The following is a 20,121-nucleotide window of genomic DNA, read 5'->3' on the forward strand; positions in this document are numbered from 1 at the left end:
AATTTTCAGTACAAGTAACAAATGTATCTTATCATGGGATTTGTAAAGAACGTTTTTGAAAAGGTGTGTAGATGAGCATGTTAAGTATGACAAATATGTGATCCAACTCCCACTGTCACGAAATAACTCACCCAATCAGTCACCAGTCAACTCACTAAGAAGACATTCCTGATTAAAAGCTTATGCTTAAAATGTCGACTCCCCTGCTCCTCAGATGCTGCCTGACTGGCTGTGCTTTTCCAGCACCACATTTTATGACTCACTAAGAAGACAGGCAAGCAAGGACAGGATTTCACTTGATCACAGGCCTCAAAGGCACAGGTCTCTTAAGAACTGCCTGGGGGACAGGGGGAAGATGAGTGTCACAGACAGAGACGGCGTACAAGGAATCAGAATCAAGTGAACTGGGTGGCTTTTCAGAAGCCAATCCTTACTCCTTATCCATGTCTCCAATTTCCCGGAGACTGGGGCAATTGGAAACTTCTCCCCAACTTTAGTATCCAAGTTAGAAACTTTAGTCATCAGAGTTTCCCAGTTAGAAACTTCTGTCATCCACTTCACATAGAAATATAGAAAATAGGAGCAGGAGTAGGCTGTTTAGCCCTTTGAGCTTGCTCCTTAATAACATATGATCATGGTTGATCAGTATCCACTTTCTCCTTATATCCTTTGATTCCTTTTTCCCTTAAGAATTATTACTATTTCCTTCTTGAATGGTTTGGTCTCAACCATTTTCTGTGACAAAGAATTTCACAAGCTCATCACTCTCTGAGTGAAGATATTTCACCTCAGCTCAGTCCGAAGTGGCCTACCTCGTATCTTTAGACTGTAACCCCCTGTTCTGTGCTCCCTGGTCATCAGGTAAATCCTTCCTGCATTTACCCAGTCCAATCCTGTTAGGTTTTTATGGGTCTCTGTGAATTCTTCTCAACTCTAGTGAATATGATCCTAAACAATCCAGTCTCTCTTCACATGTCACATGTCAAATAGCCAGTAATTGGCCATTTAAGGCCCTTAAGTATTGGTTGAGTTGAGGAAAGTCCCCAATAGACTTTTCTCTCAAAACTCTGTCTGTCGGACAGGATATCCACAGCTTCATTTTGTCCTTTCCACAGTTGGACCCCCTTTCCATGGTCAGCCTGTTCTGCTTGTCCAGACAGACTTCCACCCTTGGCCACATTTCTTTACTTGTGTCCTTGACTATCCAACTCTCTCTCTCAGTCATCCTCCAAGCCCCGCGCAACTTAGATTGCCACCGTCCGATCTCAATTGTAGCCTGCCACGGATGAACATTCCTCAAAACCAACAGCTCCAAAATCTAGGAAGTACAAACCTTGCTGGCACATGCCTCTAATGTACAGTTAGGAACATCAAGGCTAGAATTGCTTGCCTTGACTGGTAAGAGGAACTGAATTCTGGTGAGTTGGCCTATTATTAAGCATTCATGAATGACAAAAAGATTTTAAAAAGGGCCTGTTGGACCTGCCCTTTAATTTCCATTTCCTAAATTGCAAAGGTTCATCCCATCATCCGGATAAGGAATTTTTATTTGCCGCACTGGTTCCCTGCCAAATTGGTTCCCTCCAAACCACTCTGGCTCTATCCCAATTCCCATGAGCAGTATAAAGGACTAGTCTAGTTCAATACAAGCCACTGTGTGGTGCTATGGAGCGGATTTTTTTAATAGGGCAAAGTGTGCATTCAGTGGAAGGTGAAAGAGCAGCAGTTTAGGTGGAGTGAATTAATATTACCCTTTTAAAAGGTATTTTGCAGATAAAAAATATCCTTTAAAAATCGTCTTCTTTTGCAGGAGTTTATGTTTTTTAAAACAAAACATATCTGTGGTTGAACACAATTCTGCATGCTGACAGTATGTATTGTAGGCCTCAGTATTGCTTACAGCTTTATTTAGAAACTGCCCTGTTCACAAAGTGCTGTGATTTGGGTGGTTTGCAAATTGAGGCTGCTGGAAACCAAGGCCTGTTTTACAACTTGCAAATCTGCGGGTTTGCTGGATTAGGGTTGTGGCAATTAATATTTACAGTGAATGGATATATTCTATGTAGAATTTTATGCAGTACTTTGTAAATTATTTTTAAAAAAAACATTTAATGGTTATTGGAAGTCTGTTTTTGGGGCCTGATTTGCAGATGTGTTTCTGAGGTGGCTGGAGGGGAATCAGTGAGTGACTGCAGGATTATGGATTCATTAGGGGACTGTTGAAAGCTGTTCCTGTAATGAGTTTTTGTCAACTGCGTTTGGGATTTCAATCCAGACTGGCCAAGAGTTGCACTCCCAGCATAAGAAAGGTCTCCAAATGCTTTTGGGCAGGCTTGAAGCAGGAAATGTGGAGGCTTGATCAGAGGCTTTGGTGAAAGAGCTAGTTTTCAGGTGACATTTAAAGGATTGGGAAGCGTATCAGGTCTGGGGCAAGCATTTCAGGGAACATAAAAACTTACAAAATAGGAATACAAATAGACCATTTGGCCCCTGTAATATGACGTAGCGCCCTTTTGCTGTAACGTGAGGGAATGGGGAAACCAGTGGTAGACTCAAGGCAGATAAACACAAGTTGTGGACTCGAATGTTGGGCTGGGTGATAGCATTCTAGATGATGTAGATAGAGCCGTACAGCACAGAAACAGACCCTTTGGTCCAACCCGTCCATGCTGACCAAGTTTCCCAAACTAAACAAGTCGCATTTGGCTCATAATCCCTCTCAGCCTTTCCTATTTATGTACCTGTCCAAACGTCCTTTAAATGTTGTAAGTGTACCTGCATCTGCCATTTTCTCTATTAGTTCATTTCACCCTCTGTGTGGAAAGGTTGCCCCTCAGGTCCCTTTTAAATCTTCCTCTTCTCACCTTAAAAATATGCCCCCTGCTTTTGAACTCCCCCAACCTAGGGTAAAGACCTTTACTGTCCACCTTTATTTATGTGGAGTAAAAATCTGAACTCAGGCCATATATCCCCACTGGCATCTTGAACGCGTTTGACAGAGGCAGAGATATATAGGTCCTTTTCTTTTCGTGACATCGATCTGAAGGACATTTTCATTTATCCAACAGTTATTGTCAGATGGACAGTTTGAAAATTTTAACCGGAACATTAGTGTGCTGGGGAAGGAGAATTGGCTATCGCTACTTTGTCCGTTACTAATTGTCTAATCTTCTCCATCGCTCCTACCCTCTAGGATCTCTGAGCTGCTGACATTCCGTCCACTACTTCACATTAAAGATTGGCAGCCATGTTGTCAGCTGCCTCAGGCCTCACTTGGGGTTCCTTCCTTAAACACCACCTTTCAGATGCTACTTAAGCAAACAGGAAAATATAGCACCATTGTAGGAAATACATGGTGTATGGAGAAACGCCTTTAACCAGCCTGTGTCTTATACAGATTACAGTTCAGGGAAAAGGATCAAATTTAATGAGATTTAAGATTGCTCAGCGCTGCTCAAAAATCTCCCTGTGTGTATTTTTTGAAGTTTGGAATGGTTCACCGAATGTGCACAGAAGTTACACTTTTCAGAAACAAGGTTGCCAGAAGTGCACTGCAGTCTGAAACAGACAAGCTTCCAATCTGCCAAGTTCCCTGATCAAACAATTAATTTGATTGTTCTCTGTCTCTGTTGGCTTGACAATTACACATTGCAGCCTTAAAGAGCAACTGCTGCATCTGAATAATATATCATGCATTACACAGTATGCACTGACTTCCTTAATTACTCACTTACAGTATCAGGAGAGATAGGGCACTGTATAAAACACGCACCTGTCACATTTCAGAATTCAACTGAAAAATATCCATTCTTTTTAAGCACAGTAGCAAGCTTCTCAGTTCCTGCTAGCATTTCTAATCTTACTCTTGTGGCCTTTCTCCCTAGTTAAGGGGTGGAATTTACAAGTAATGTACTATAACCTCCATCAATTAGCCTGTAATGCAGTTCAGCATCTGCCTAATTATGTTGCTTCATCACAGAAGATAACCACAAAGAGACAAACCAAGTATATCTTAATGCCTGAGCAACTATATTCAGCCTAGTCGTGAGCAATACGATGTAAGCTCCACTTAGATACATTTAAAAATCTCATGAAATTCATTCTAGCTCACATACTCTCTTTGTGAACATGATGGAAAGCGGTGGGTAATCCAAGAAGTGCTTTCTCTCCACAGATGCTGCCAGACCTGCTCAGTTTCTCCAGCAATGTCGGTTTTAGGTGCTGGTATATAGTGTCTGCCCATCAAATACATTACAACAGTATCTGCACTTCAAAAGTATATAATGGATTGTAAAATATTTTGAAGTATCAAGTGACCATGAAATGTGCTATATCGATGCAAAATTTTCTTTTCCCACCGGACGTTTTCAATGGCTGATGATCATCGCGCAGTAAAAGAAATCCATAATTCAGAAAATCCTGACTGCCCACTTCCCTATTTGAAATGTAGCAGATGACATGGTACCTTCTCATCAATTTCTGCATCAGCATGAGATGTGTTTGCTGATGCCCAGTTCAGAAATACCTCCGATTTAATCTTTTCATCCGTGTTCCAATCCTTCCACAGCCTTATCTTTCACTATCTTCATAACTTTCTTCCTCTGTCTTTGCAATCTCTTGTAGCATTAGAAGCCTCCGAGATCTCTGGACAACCTTGATTCTGGTCTCATAAGTGTTTTATTTTCATTTCTTCAACACTGGTGATTATATCTTCAGCTTCCAAGGCCCTAAACTTCTTTAATCCCTCCACAAACCGCTTAGCTCTCTCACCCGCACTCCCTTCTCCTCCTTACAAATATTCCTTAAAACCTACCTTTGACCTAGCTTTGGGGCACCAGTGTTAATATTTCCTTAATAGGTTAGTTGTCAAATTTTAATTAGTCATGTTCCTGTGAAGCAGTTTGGAATGGTTTCTACATTAAAGGCTGGGCCAGGGTGAGAAGTTAACTTTCTGCTGTTATCCTTCTGGTGACAGAATTGAGAACTGTAGTCACTGTGGGGTCAAATCGTTTTACATAGACTTAGCAATTTTGCAGGTCTTTGTGCTCTGTTCCTCTATTTATAAAGATGATCAAAAGCTCAGGTCTCAGAGTGATCCATAGAGTCGTAGAGATGTACAGCATAGAAACAGACCCTTCGGTCCAACCTGTCCATGCCGACCAGAGATCCCAACCCAATCTAGTCCCACCTGCCAGCACCTGGCCCATATCCGTCTGATCCCTTCCTATTCATATACCCATCCTTTTAAATGTTGTAATTTTACCAGCCTCCACCACTTCCTCTGGCAGCTCATTCCATATGTGCACCCCTCCCCCCTTTGTGTGAAAAAGTGTCCCCTTCGGTCCCTTTTAAATTTTTCCCCTCACTGTAAAGCTGTGCCTTCCAGTTCTCAACTCGCCCACCTCAGGGAAAAGACCTTGTATATTTACCCTATCCATGCCCCTCATGATTTTATAAATCTCTACAAGGTTGCCTCTCAGCCTAGACGCTCCAGGGAAAACAATCCCAGCCTATTCAGCCTCCCCTTGTAATTCAAATCCTCCAACCCTAATACCACTATGGCTTTGTTAGACAATGACACACAACTTGGTCATTCATTGAATGCAGTCATCTCTTTGAAACTGGCCCTACAATATCCAGATCCCATTATCCAAAAGACTTTAGTTTCATCAATAGTAGAATTAAACTTTTTCACTGATTGATCAGTATTTTCTCATTTTAAATTGAAATTAGCCAATCTTAGAAATGCTTACCTCGGAGCACAAAGTGGGAAAGCAAAATAGTGGAAATCTGAACTGTGACGAGAAAATGATGGAAATAGTCACAGACCAGGCAGCATCTGCGGAGGGAAAAACAAACTCAACTCATCCGGTTCACAATCTGTGTTAGTTCTGATGAAAAGTCATAGAGCCCTGCCTCTCTCTCTCTCTCTCTCTCTGTCTATCTGTCTATCTCTTTCTGTGTCTCTGCGTAGATACTTCCAGACTTGCTGAGCATTTCCAATACATTCCATTTCTTTTGGACATGACCCCTTTTCTCAAATACTGTAGATTCTGCAAATCAGAAACAAAATCAGAAATTGCTGGAAAAACTCAGCAAGACTGGTAACATTTACGCAGAGAAAGCAGAGTTAACGTCTCAAGTCCAGTGACCCTTCTTCAGAACTCCCTTTCAGCAGGAAACCAGCACTGGCTGCCTGAGATGTGGTTCGGCAAAATATTAAACATCAACTTGAAAAAAATTGGTAATGGTATGAAGAAAATGGAAAGAACCTGCTGAGCGAAAGAGAAATCAATGTTTGAGAAATAATTGATCATTTAAAAATATAAGTGTTGGTTTCCAACAGCAAAGCTAACAAAACCTTTTTCTGCTTTTTTGATTAAGAAATACATCTAGAGACAGAGAGAGTGGACCTCAAGTCCAGGTCACCAGGGAAGGGGAGGGGACTGCAGCAGAGTGAAGGTGTTGGTTGTAGGTTGTATTTGTCTCTGATGGTGCACACTCCAAGTTGGTCACTGTGGAATTGAGATGAAACTAGAAATTGGAAGTGGGTTGCCTTTCAGCCTACATATTCCTCCTTTCCTAAATGAGTTTGTGGATGGATATTGGGAAGGGGTGGGCTTTTTTGTGACCCCCATCCTCCCCCATACCAATCAGCTTCTGTTTATTTGTGTATGTCCAGCTCACTCCTAGTCTCTCTCACACACTCTCAGTCTTTTTCATTCTCTCACACTCTCTCTCTCTCTCTCACACACGTGTGCACCTTTTTTTTCCTGTCTTTCTTTTCTCTCTGTCTTACAGACACACACACTCCCATAGAATCCCTGCAGAAACAGACCATTTGGCCCAACAAGTTCGTATTAAACCTCTGAAGGCTATCTTGCCTAGACCCATTCCTCTACTTTAACCCTGACTAACCCTGAAGAAGGGCTCATGCCTGAAACATTGATTCTCCTGCTCCTTGGATGCTGCCTGACCTGCTGCGCTTTTCCAGCAACACATTTTCAGCCCTGACTAACCCCCTAGCCTGCACATCCCTGGACACTATGCACAATTTCGCATGCACCTAACCTGCACATCTTTGGACTGTGGGAGGAAACTGGAACACCCAGAGGAAACCCATGCAGACATGGGGAGAATGTGCAAACTACACACAGACAGTCACCCAAGGTTGGGATTGAACCTGGGTCCCTGGCACTGTGAGGTAGCAGAGCTAACCACTGAGCCAGCATGCCATCCATTCTCTATTGCAGAGGGAGGGATAAGGTCAGGTCTAGACACAGGTAATGAGCCAGCGTCAGACACTGGGAAGAAGGAGGTCAGGATATCGGGGTGGCATTGTTCAGTCCATGGGAGGGCCACATACACCATTGAGGAAGGAGGTCAAGAAGGACCTTCGAGTCTAAAGGTGAGCACGACAAGGTTCTTTACCTCATCTTGCACTGCAACAGCCTCCACCCAGGGCCATCAGAATAGCCCGTGAGTCACCACACAAGGTAAGAAAGGAAGGATGGGGGAGTTTGGTGTGCCCTACTCAACCAATGTACACTGTTCGTCAGAACATCAGAAATCATTAGTCAACGAGACTGTAAATCAATGTGGTGTCCTGACTTCATTAGTTACATTGGATACTGTATATTCTGACTGACAAGCTACTCAGCCAATCAGCTCAGGCGATGGATCTGGTGATTAGAGCTATCAGCTCCTCCCCAGCCCAGATCCTAACTGAGTTCCCATATAAATGCAAGATTTCCTACTGTGATATCTGGTGGGTATCATCTCACTGGGAGGCAGCTTTGGTTAGCAGTATCATTCTGATCCATTGGAGGTGAGTCGATTGAGGCCCAAGACAGAAGAAATCATCCTTTTGATCTTTCTAATGGCAGTCAGTCAGGCTGAGAAGTTTGCATTTTGGCCTGACACGCTGCTGTGGGATAGCTGGTTATGGTGTCATTCCATCCTTTTTGCCTCCTACAGTAACCATTGCTCGGGTGAAGGAATCACCTACACTCAAGTAACCTTCCCTAATCTTCCACGGCGGTTGGAGAAGGGTAGGTCACCCCACAGAATGGGATGCCTGCCCAAGCTACTGCTCCCAAGTCTCACTGGGGAAATGTTCACTTCTTGTTGATCTTACATTTCCTATATCACCACAGCAACTACACTTCCGTGACTAAATGGCACGGTGGCTCAGTGGTTAGCCCTCTTGCCTCACAGCACCAGGGACACAGGTTTGATTCCAGCCTTGGGCGACGGTCTGTGTGGAGTTTGCACATTCTCTCCATATCTGTGTGGGTTTCCTCTGGGTGTTCTGGTTTCATCCCACAATCAAAAGGTGTGATACTGGAAAAGCACAGCTGGTCAGGCATCATCTGAGGAGCGGGAGAGTCGACGTTTTGAGCATAAGCTCTTCATTAGTAATGAAGAGCTTATGCTTGAAACGTTCACTTTCCTGCTCCTCGGATCCTGCTCAACCTGCTGTGCTTTTCCAGCATCACACCTTTTGACTCTGATCTCCAGTATCTGCAGTCCACACTTTGTCCTTTCCTCCCACAGTCCAAAGATGTGCAGGTTGGGTGGATTGCCCATGCTAAATTGTCCAAGGATGTGCAGGCTAGTGGGTTTAGCCATGGGAAATGCAGGGTTACAGGGATGGGTTGGGGGGGTGGGTCTGGATGGGATGCTCTTCAGAGGGTTGGTGTGGACTCAACGGGCAAATAGCCTGTTTCCACACTGTAGGGACTCTATGACTAAAGTGCCTCGAGATGTCCAGTGCTTATGGAAAATACGATACATATGCAAGTCTTCCTTCCTTGCCTTCATTCTTACGATTGTAATCTGATGTGGAGGAACCAGTGTTGGACTGAGGTGGACAAAGTTAAAAATCGCACAACACCAGGTTATAGTCCAACAGGTTTTGGACTACTAACAGTAGTAGTTGGACTCACTAACAGTGAGCTTTTGCACCACTTCGAAAGCTAGTGCTTCCAAATAAACCTGTTGGACTATAACCTGGTGTTGTGTGAATTGTAACCTGAACAGTTTAAGTTCACTGATTGTCATTGTCCAGTGTGACGTTTTGCTGGACTCTTGTGTTCCCATCCTCCACAGGGAATATGAGTACAACACCCATCAATTTAACATACTCTTTCTCCCGAGTCTTACACTCCAGCTCCTTAATTGTACCTTACTGGAGCCCTGCAATCATATTGGTAAATTTAATTGGTGTGTTACAGATAACAGTTTTCTAAATTTAGGCTTTTTAAAAATCTAATTGTAAATATCATTAAGCGTTATCATTAGTGTTTTCTCACCATTTCTCTGCAGCTCCCAAGGCCTCCGGATTTCTTTTCCTAAGTGTTTTGTTGTTATGGAAACCCATGCAGGTTCGTTTTTATGCAACAGGATCATTCGCCCTGAGGTCTTTTACTAGAATGACTTAATTTAAAACCAGTATGGGGTTGATTCATTTAAGTTAATTTATATGCAATAAGGAGAGCAAAAATATCAATAATAAATCAACTGCCAAGTTCCAGAACTCTAGTATTTTAATCCTCATTGATGGAATAAAATTTAATAATTAACTATAAAAGTTAATGATTGTAGAATTAATTATCTTCCAGGCCCTGTCTGTGATTAGTGCTGGGTTAGTAATGTTGTGTTTGATCTCATACTTCCTCTCTGCTATTGTAATTGGTAATTCTGTCTGCACACTGTCACTTTACATTGATTTGCTACAATTTTCTCCCTCGCATGTGGGCAGCTGATTGGCTGAGGTAGACATTTGTCCTTGTAGGTGTTAAGTGAACATCAGGAGAGCTCCCATTTTGGGGAGTGGTGTCCAAAGACAGCTTAAAGGCGTCTGAATTAAATTGAGCTGGGACACCTTTCAGGTATGCCTGAAGTCTGCCTTCAACAGGTATTACCCTGTCATATTTAATGTGAATAATGGGGACCATCTACCTGGTGTAGGCCTTGTTTGTGACAGAATCTATGCTGGGCCTGCTCTGCTGCAGCCTATGCCGCAGCCGCCAGTGCAACTTGGATTGTTTTCTGGAAAAGGTAGCTGCAATTCCAAAAGGAGCTAGTCGTGACACTGTAACCATCGTTGTTCAAAAAAAAACCTGGTCTGGCCTACATGTGACTCCACTCCCACAGCAATGTGTTGTGTCTTAACTGGCCTCTGGGCAATAAGGGATGAGCAACCAGTGACACCCACGTCCTGTGAATGGATAAAATAAATCCCATTTAGTTCACTAATGCCTTTTAAGGAAGTAAATCTGCTGTCCCTCCCTGGTCTGACCTAAATGCAACTCCAGACTGACAGGAAAGTGCTTGACTCTGAAATGGTCTATCAAGGTGCTCCAAAGTATCAAACACTAGAAAAGTCTAAAGGAAGAAATGAAACTGGAAGGACCACCTGATATTGCGCTAGACACCAGGCATGCTAATAATGAAGTCAAGATTACAGTGGTGCTGGAAAAGCACAGCAGCTTAGGCAGCATCTGAGGAGCAGGAAAATCGACGTTTTGGGCAGGAGCCCTTCATCAGGAATGAGGTTGGGAGCCTCTGGGGTGGAGAGAGAAATGAACCCAGCCCTGTCCACCCTGCACTGTCTTCCTGACTAACATTTGAGGACCATTAAAAATTTGGGAGACTGTCTCACGGACTAATCAAGGATCTCAACATCGCAGATGCTAATTCAAGTCACTCCCTGTGATATCAAGAAACAGCTGAAGGGAATAATTCTCGAGGCTTGAGCTCCAGAATTAGTCACACCCCTAGCTGAATGTTTCCAATACAACTACAGCACTGGCACCTCCCTGACAGTTTATGCCCAGGTATACCTTGTCCACAAAAAGCAAGATGAATTCAAACTGGCTAACTACAACAAAGTGATGCAATACATCATCGACACTGCTATCAATATAAAACATGCAAAGGAATAACCCGCTCACTGGCACTCAGTCCTGGCTCTGCCAGGGCCATTCAGCTCCTGGCCTCGTTATAGCCTTATTCAAATGTGGGCACGAGCTGAGATCCAGGAGTGAGATGAGAGGGACTACCCTCAAAATTAAGCCTGCATTTGAGTGTGGCAACAAGGAACACTAGCAAATCTGGAGTCCATGGAAATCAGGGAAAACACACTCCTGGTTAGAGTCAAAACTGCCACAAAAGAAGATGGTTGTGATTCTTAAAGATGATCCATTATCAGGTCATCACTGGAGGAGTTCCTCAGGGTCTCTTTTTTTTATATTTTCTAATTAACCTGTCCGGGACTTAAACCCGGACCTCCAGGCTTAAAGCTAGGGCTACTACCACGGTGCCACAAGAACCCTAGTTCCTCAAGGTTGTCATAGGCCAACCCATCTTCGGATGCTTCATCAATGACCTTTCTTCCATCTTAAAGTCAGAAGTAGGAATGTTCACCAGTGATTGCACTGTATTCAGCACCATTTACGATTTCTCAGATACTGAAACAGTCCATGTTCAAATGCAGAGGTTCTGGACAATGTGCAAGCTTGGGCTAATAAGTGGTTAATAACATTAATGTCATGGAAGTACCAGGCAATGACTATCTCCAATGAGGGAAGATCGAATTTGTCAGCCCTCGACATTCCAGGTTCAAGTCCCATCAAGCCCAGAGGAATGTAATAATATCTCTAAACAGGTTAATTAGAAAATATTTTTTAAAACCCTGAGGAACTCCTCCAGTGATAATTGGCATTAGCAACACCAGATTACCCACTATCAACAGCCTAGGAGTTACCGTTGATCAAGAACTGAACTGGATCACTCACTTAAATGCTGTGACTACAAGCTCGGATCAGGGACTAGGAATTCTTCAGCATGGAGTCAATACAAAGTCTGTCCACCATCTCCAAGGCACAAGTCAGAAGTGTGATGGAATATTCTCCACTTATTGGGTGCAGCACCAATAACATTAAAGAAGATTGACACTGTTTGGGACAAAGTTATGTGCTTGATTGGCATCCCATCCAAGACCTTCAGTAACAACACTGTGTACTGGCTACAAAATGCACTTGAAGTATCTCAAGAAAGCTCCTTCGACAGCATTTTCCAAACCCCAGTCTCTACCATCCAGAAAGACAAAGCAGTAGATGCATGGGAACACCACCACCTGAAGGTAATCACACACCATCCTGACTTGGTACGATATCATTGTTCCTTCACTCTCTCACCGAGTCAAAATCATAGTGTTCTCTTCCTTACAGGACCAGGTGTCTCTGCACTCCAAGGCCTTCTGTGACTCAAGAAGGCAACTTACCAGCACCTTCTCTCGGGCAACAAATACTGGCCTACCAGCAATGCCTATGTCCCATGAATGAATAAAGAACAGTTTAACAATAAATCTACATAGCTTTAAATTGATGTTTTAGTGCTGAAGGAATATCTGTTGGCAATTCTGATAATTTGTTCACCTTTTATGCTAAAGAATCTGAACCCAAGGACTGAGCAAAAGTTTTGTAATGAACAAAAAAAAATGCAGAAGGTTTCTCTCCTGGTAAATGTTAAATTATTAGTACCCTTTGAAATATGTGACAAAATGATGTAATCACAGCTGGTGGTTTAAAATGATCACACATTGCATGGATCACCCACTGTGACATTACATTGAAGGATAATAAAGTTCAATAATTAACTTCTCAAATGAATCTATATTTAGCAGAAATGTTGTAGAATATTTGTTGTTTAATGAATATCATCCAAAAAGAGAAGGTTTTAGTGTCTGTTAAATTTGCTTAATAGGCCATTGAAAAATAGCAGTCTAATGTAGCTTCATCATACCTGCTTCTTTGTGTTTAAAGCAATAAGGAATGAGTCACTAAAGATGAATACAAATTGTGTGTGGCAGTAGTGAATTGTAGTAATTCAGTCATGCCCTTCAATATGTGTAATAACTGTGTGCTAATGATAATGCACAGAGTAATTTTGGCATTTCAATCAATCTGTGCTCTGACCTTTAGAGAATGAGATTTCACCTTTGGACCTTTCAAAGCTTTTCACTGATACTTTTCCTTCCATTTCACTTGCAGTCCCAATGTCGTATCCCCTGCGTTTCGCTGCCAATCTCTCCTGGCTTTTCCTGGAGTTGGATAACTTGTGCGAACGGGTGGAAGCAGCTGCCCGGGCAGGATTCAAAGCAATGGAGGTGGCATGGCCGTATGGTACTGAAGCAACAGAGCTAAAGAAAGTTTTGGAGAGGAATGGAATGGAGATTGTACTGATTAATACCCCACCTGGTAAATATATATCCATTAATTCCAAATCCAAAATGTATGTCTAAAGGATGAAAATGTGAGGGATAAATAATCAACCACTATGTAAAGTTTAGATTCAATCATAAATACTTCAGTCGTGCATCCCCTAGAGTCATAGAGTCACACAGCACGGAAACAGACCATTTGGTCCAACTCATTCATGCTGACCAGGTTTTCAATCTAGGTCCTGGGCCTCCTCCATCGCCAAATCCTTATCACCTGCCACCTGGAGGAAGAACACCTCATCTTCCACCTTGGGACCCTCCAACCACATGGGATCAATGTGGATTTCACCAGTTTCCTCATTTCCCATGCCCCACCTTATCCCAAATCCAACCTTCCAACTTGGCACTGCCCTCTTGACCTGTTCATCTTCCTTCCCACTTATCTGCTCCATCCTCCTCTCCAACCTATCACCTTCTCCCTCACCTTCATCCACCCATCACATTCGCAGCTACCGTCCCCCAGCACCCCCCCCCCCTCCCAATTATCTCTCACATCCTTCCACCCCACAACTCATTAGATCTCTTGCTGGATTTTTTCTGTGTTGGCTTTCTCCTTTCCAGGAAACAAAGCAAAAGGAGAACTGGGGCTTGGAGCACTTCCTATGCAGCAAGTGGAATTCCGAACAGGACTGGAATTGGCAGTGAAGTATGCTAAAACTGTAGGGTGCAAACAGTGAGTATCATTCAGGTGCTAGTTTAGGACTTTTGCCATTTATATTGTAGTTACATAGTGAATGCAAACCCCTTAAGCCAAACAATAGCCTGCTGATTGGTTAAGTTTTGAGATGATCAGTCTGTTATGTAGTCTATAGAGGGAACACTTCTCGGTAATATGCAGCATTGATTGCATCTCCCCACTTAGAGATTTGTGGTGAGGTCTCAGAAGTAGAAGTTAGCCGTGCAGGGACCCCCAACTTTTTCTAGGTCTGTTGAAGAATGACCACTGTCACTGTGGTAAATCAAAGCCTGCCTTTTGACAAATAAGGTTTTGGACAAGGCTTTGTTAGTGACTTCCCCTGTTTCCAATCTTTGATTCAATATGTGTCTGCTGGTGAATCTTATTCAGGAAAGTTGATTCATATGGGGTGATGAGATGGAAGACAGACAGTAGGTGGTTTGAACATGTCATCCAAAACTGGAACGTGAGAAGTAGCATGAATGGTTCCAGTCAGCTTGTGGGTTTTGTCAGTCAACATGTGTGTAGCAGAGTGCTGCTTAAGAAGACAAGAAGCTAGAGGTTATTGATTGGAAGCTTCCAATTATAATACTCATTGATGTATTCAACTGAGTGTCAGTGAGATGTGTGTATTGACAGACAGGTACACAGTGCAGTGCTGCAGGGTGTGACAGCGCAAATGCTGAGGTTCAGGCTGTTGCAGCATCAGCCATCCCATGTAGAACCGATACTTTGGCAACTGATACCTCTAAAACTGATTAGCTCAGCTGGATTTCGGGTAAAGTGAGAGCAGGAGAATGTAGAACTGTTCAGAGAAGAGAGCAAGAGAAACTAAAACAAGGTCAGGGAGAGGGGGAGAAGTGCACTGGCAATAGAAGATAAAGCAAGAGGCAAGAAAGGGAGAGACCTGCTGTAAGACTGTAGAATGTCAGAAGTCACATGACACCAGTTATAGTTTGACAGGTTTATTTGAAATCATATACTGGATTAGTGGTGCTAGAAGAGCACAGGAGTTCAGGCAGCATCCAACGAGCAGCAAAATCGACGTTTCAGGCAAAAGCCCTTCATCATAAATCCAACGAGCAGCGAAATCGACGTTTCGGGCAAAAGCCCATAGCCTTTGGAGTGCTGCTCCTTGAACCTTTAGCTCAATAACCACAGATTAATGATCAAATGTATAAATAAATTCTTGAAGCAAATATCAGAAGAAAATTAGAAATACTTAAGCCAGACAATAACAGAGGACAAAAGTAATGAAATCTGCCTATATATCTGAAGTCCAACTTGGGACTTAAAACTTGCAGCACCGGGTGGCATGGTAGCTCAGTGGTTAACACTACTGCCTCGCAGCGCCAGGGGCCTGGGTTCAATCCCAGCCTAGGGCGACTGTCTGCAACATGTGGAGTTTGCACATTCTCCCTGTGTCTGCGTGGGTTTTCTATGGGTACTCCGGTTTCCTCCCACTCTCCAAAGATGTGCAGGTCAGGTGAATTGGCCACGCTAAATTGTCCATAGTGATAGGTGCATTAGTTGGGAGTAGGGGAATGGGGCTGGGTGGGTTACTCTTCGGAGGAGTCGGTGTGGACTTCTTGGGCCGAAGGACCTGTTTCCACACTGTAGGAAACTGAATCTAATCTATCTAACCTTGCCTTCAGTACATCCATAAATAAATTGGGCAAAGGCAGCCACTTGGCTCACCAAGCCCATAGTGGTAATGAATGGGGCGGCAATGATAATGTTATAATTATATATTGACAAAGTAGTCACTGGAATAATAATCTAGAACCCAGGCTAATGTCTTGGCAGCATGAGTTGAAATCACACCATTTGAATTCAATAAAAATCTGGAATAAACAGCAAGCCTAATGGTGGCTATGTAACCACTGTCGATTGTTATAAATATCCACCTGGTTCATTAGTGTCCTTTTAGGGAAGGAAATTTGCTCTCCTTACCTGATCTGGACTACATGTAACTCCAGACCACAGCAATTTGTTGACTCTTAACTGCCTATGACTCCCAACCAAGTGACACCTACATCCTATGAATGACAAGGAAAAAAGTGATCATGGTATTAACCCATGTGGTTCCTTAGAGAAGCAAATCTGATAATCTTATCTGATCTTTATGATGGACCACAAAGCCACTCAGTTATAGGAAACCAAGGTTACTAGAGTTGGACAGTAAATACCAACCTTGCCAGAGAATGAATGCAAAATGTTAGAATAGTCTATAAGATACATTCTAAAGTAATGAGTATGTTTTACGCAGTATTGCTATTCTTTCTGCTGAAGGATCCATTTGATGGCAGGACGTGTTCCAGTGGACCTAGACAGAACATCTGTTGCCAAGGCAATGGAGACCACATTTATAGAAAATCTGAAGTATGCTGCAGACATCCTTTCAAAGGTAACTTTCTAATAGAACAGTAAAATGTCAAAGACTAATGATTCAGGAGGAATGTGGTGATATCTGTTGTGCACAATGACTGTTAATGGATCTTCCTCCTCCATCCTCTTCACTATAAATCTGTTTCAGAAAGAGCCTTAAACCGAGAGTACATCTCAGCTCTGCAGTTTCTGGAATAAAGTTCACATTTAAGAGCCGGCCCTTGTAGTTATGGGTAAAAGCAATTGACTTGGGATTGTTATTGTTGCTGGTGAGATTAGACAGTGGTAATGTTCTGAGTACAATTGAAATAAAAGCAGTAAATGCTGAAACACTCGAGATCAGGCAGCATCTATGTGGTTTGTGAGATTGGGTTTGCTGGAAAGACCATAGCACTGTTGAGTTGAGTCATTAATGAGTTGAGACATGGTATGACTGACATAGAATTTTTTGTTCTTTGAACCAGATGTTATTGTTTTCCCCTCTTTTGTCCCTCCCTACTCAATTGTACCTGGAGTGCATAGACCTTTTGCCTGTCCATAGCCCTTTTACTGTGGGTTACAGTCTACTGATCCATTGATGCACTGGAAGACTGGCTGATACTATAATTTTTCAACCTTGCAAAGATTTGTCTTTTTTTTATTATTTGCCAAACTTAACCACCTGAGCGTAACGTTAAACTTATTACTTTTATTCAGGAAGAGATGCAAGGTTTGATTGAACCTATTAACTCTCGAATCACAGATCCCCGTTACTTCCTGAATACTCCACATCAAGGTAAGTGTGAATATTGATCTTTAGGCAGTTCCATTCAAGGTCTGTAAAATCCTCGGGCAGGCAGGTTATTCATAAAATTTAAAAAGCAATTGAGTTTAAATTTGCTCAGCTGATAAAGAGTTTGGATAGAGAAATACGTGTCACACACTATGATCACCTCTTGCTATTTTTCATATTATTTATTAGGGAGCAGTACATGAATTGGGAAATATATTGGGCATCAACTAACATATTAAGAGTCTGTGTGCACTTTTGTTGACAGTTACAATGACCATGTAAATTTGTCATTCTGTAGTTATATCATCTTGCCAGTGACAGCACTGTCGATTGAGTTTTCTTTGTGTCTTCCTGGTCCCCAGCCTGTCATCTCGTCAAAACAACCTCTTCGACTTTAACAAAACTTGTTCACCACTTCCCAAATTGCAGTACGTTTTTGTAAAGATATATGAAGATGTAAAATCTAAGTGTCGTACAAAGTAAACGTAAATTGGGAATGTTCTTCTGGAATGAAGGTTCTAGAGTATGACAGATACAACCTCCACAATATTTGTTCATCTGCGATCTAGATTTCTGCACACTCATCTCTGTACTGACCAGCATGGTTTTACCATCTGGGAAGTGAAGCACATATATTAAGTTTTTAATATATTTCTCATACTGATCCATGCATTAACTTCCATGTCATACAAGTGCCCAGCAGGGACTGTCTCCAACAGATAGGCTAGCTGAATTAGCCGTGGGAAATTAAACACTGCAGCCTTGAAATGGAGGAAAGTATGCCTGCAGTGCGGTTAGGGAGGGAGTATGATTCTAAGTGAGAACCTGATCATTGTCCCATGGTGTTCAACCATTTCACTATGGCTGATTCCCCAAATGGCATTGCCTCCTCTGGATGTTCCACAACCAACATCCTGTGGATGACCATTGACCAGCAACTGAATTAAACCCACCACGTAAGTACTACAGAACAGTCCAGAAGCTGATGATCATGCCGTGAGTAACTTCCCTCCTGACTCTCCAAGACACAATTCAGGAGTCTGATGAATAGTCTCCACGTTTTTGTATAAAGGCAGCCCCAATCAGACTCAAGAAACTTAGCACTCTCCGAGACAAAGCAACCCAATTATGTGCACCCTGTTCATCACTTCCTCCACCAATGGCAGTGAGAGCAGTATGTACCATTTGCAAGATACACTCTCCAAGGTTTCATCAACAGCATCTTACAAATCTGTGACCTCAATATGCCTCCACCACCCGAACGCCTCTGTCCAAGTCACCTGTTCTCTTGACCTAAAGATCTGTCACTGTAACTCACTGCCTTGAATCAAAATCCTGGAACTCCCTCACTAACCGCACTGCAGGCATACTTTCCTCAGCTACCTGGATTACACCTCTTCCCACCCTACTTCCTGCAAAAATGCCATCCCGTATTCCCAATTCCTCCGCCTCCACCGTATCTGCTCCCAGGAGGACCAGTTCCACCACAGAACACACCAGATGGCCTCCTTCTTTAGAGATCGCAATTTCCTTTCCCATGTGGTTGAAGATGCCCTCCAACGCATCTCATCCACATCCTGCACCTCCACCCTCAAACCCCACCCCTCCAACCATAACAAGGACAGAACCCCCGCCCGGTCCTCACTTTCCACCCTACCAACCTTCGCATTAACCAAATCATCCGCCGACATTTCCGCCACCTCCAAATGGACCCCACCACCAGGGATATATTTCCCTCCCCACCCCTTTCCGCCTTCCACAAAGACTTTTCCCTCCGTGACTACCTGGTCAGTTCCACGCCCACCCCCCCCCCCCCACAACAACCCACCCTCCTGTCCTGGCACCCTCCCCTACCACCGCAGGAATTGCAAAACCTGCGCCCACACCTCCTCCCTCACCTCCCTCCATCCAAGGCCCTAAAGGAGCCTTCCACATCCATCAAAGTTTCACCTGCACATCCACCAATATCATTTATTGTATCCTTAGCTCCCGATGCGGTCTCCTCTACATTGGGAGACTGGACACCTCCTCACAGAGCACCGTAGGGAATATCTCCGGGACACCCGCACCAATCAACCAAACCGCCCTGTGGCCCAACATTTCAACTCCCCCTCCCACTCTGCCAAAGACATGGAGGTCCTGGGCCTCCTTCACTGCCGCTCCCTCACCACCCGACGCCTGGAGGAAGAATGCCTCATCTTCCACCTCAGAACACTTCAACCCCAGGGCATCAATGTGGACTTCACCAGTTTCCTCATTTCCCCTTCCCCAACCTTCCAGCTCATGATCTGTCCTACCTGCCAATCTCCCTTCCCATCCATCAGCTCCACTCTCCCCTCTGACTATCACCTCCATCCCCACCCCCATTCACCTGTTGTACTCTTTCCTACCTTCCCCTCAGCCCCCCAGCCCCCCGCCCCCATTTATCTCTCCACCCTGGAGGCTCCCTGCCTCTATTCCTGATGGAGGGCTTTTGCCCGAAACATCGATTTTCCTGCTCCTCGGATGCTGCCTGACCTGCTGTGCTTTTCCAGCACCACTCTAATCTAAACTATACTTTCCTCCTTTACAAGGCTGCAATGTTTCGAGAAGGTGGCTCACCACCACCTCCTTGGAGACAATTAGAGATAGGCGTCAGATGCTGGCTGTACTAGTGGCACCAAAGCCTTGCAAACAAATAATGATGCGCACTTCAGACGTGTAAACGTCACCAGTCTCTCAGGGGTAGTTCATATGAAATACTCTTGAGATACAAATGCCATACAAGTGTAACTTCTGTCAGAATCTGCTTTATAAAAATTGGCATTTAGGTATTTTTTTCTAGATTTTAATACTATTTACAAGTCACTTTAGCACCAAAGTGATATTTCAGCATGTCTAGGATGAGCCAAACACCCTCTTTTAATACTGTAAGAACTCTATGCTGTGCTAATACTCAACCATAGGAGAGTAACTGGGTTTGAGAGGCCTGTGAGAATGCCCCTTGAGGAATTGTGT

General features: G+C 43.4%; 1 protein-coding gene across 3 annotated transcripts in view; it reads left to right on the top strand.

Moving 5' to 3' along the window:
* The first annotated feature begins 1,651 nt into the window (after positions 1 to 1,651).
* The window catches only part of hyi (hydroxypyruvate isomerase), a 39,272-nt gene continuing 20,802 nt past the window's right edge, over positions 1,652 to 20,121 (top strand). Inside the window, exons 1-6 of one of the 3 annotated variants that reach the window (XM_072574536.1) lie at positions 1,697 to 1,762; positions 9,328 to 9,386; positions 13,059 to 13,265; positions 13,850 to 13,961; positions 16,257 to 16,371; positions 17,049 to 17,127. In XM_072574536.1, coding sequence (XP_072430637.1) covers positions 9,371 to 9,386; positions 13,059 to 13,265; positions 13,850 to 13,961; positions 16,257 to 16,371; positions 17,049 to 17,127 — 529 coding nt within the window. In that variant the 5' untranslated portion in view covers positions 1,697 to 1,762; positions 9,328 to 9,370. Of the gene's footprint in view, positions 1,763 to 9,327; positions 9,387 to 13,058; positions 13,266 to 13,849; positions 13,962 to 16,256; positions 16,372 to 17,048; positions 17,128 to 20,121 lie in introns of all 3 variants that reach the window. The other 2 variants (XM_072574537.1, XM_072574538.1) reach the window with 2 other exon arrangements.

Source organism: Chiloscyllium punctatum, chromosome 7, assembly GCF_047496795.1.
Source record: "Chiloscyllium punctatum isolate Juve2018m chromosome 7, sChiPun1.3, whole genome shotgun sequence".
NCBI lineage: Eukaryota > Metazoa > Chordata > Chondrichthyes > Orectolobiformes > Hemiscylliidae > Chiloscyllium > Chiloscyllium punctatum.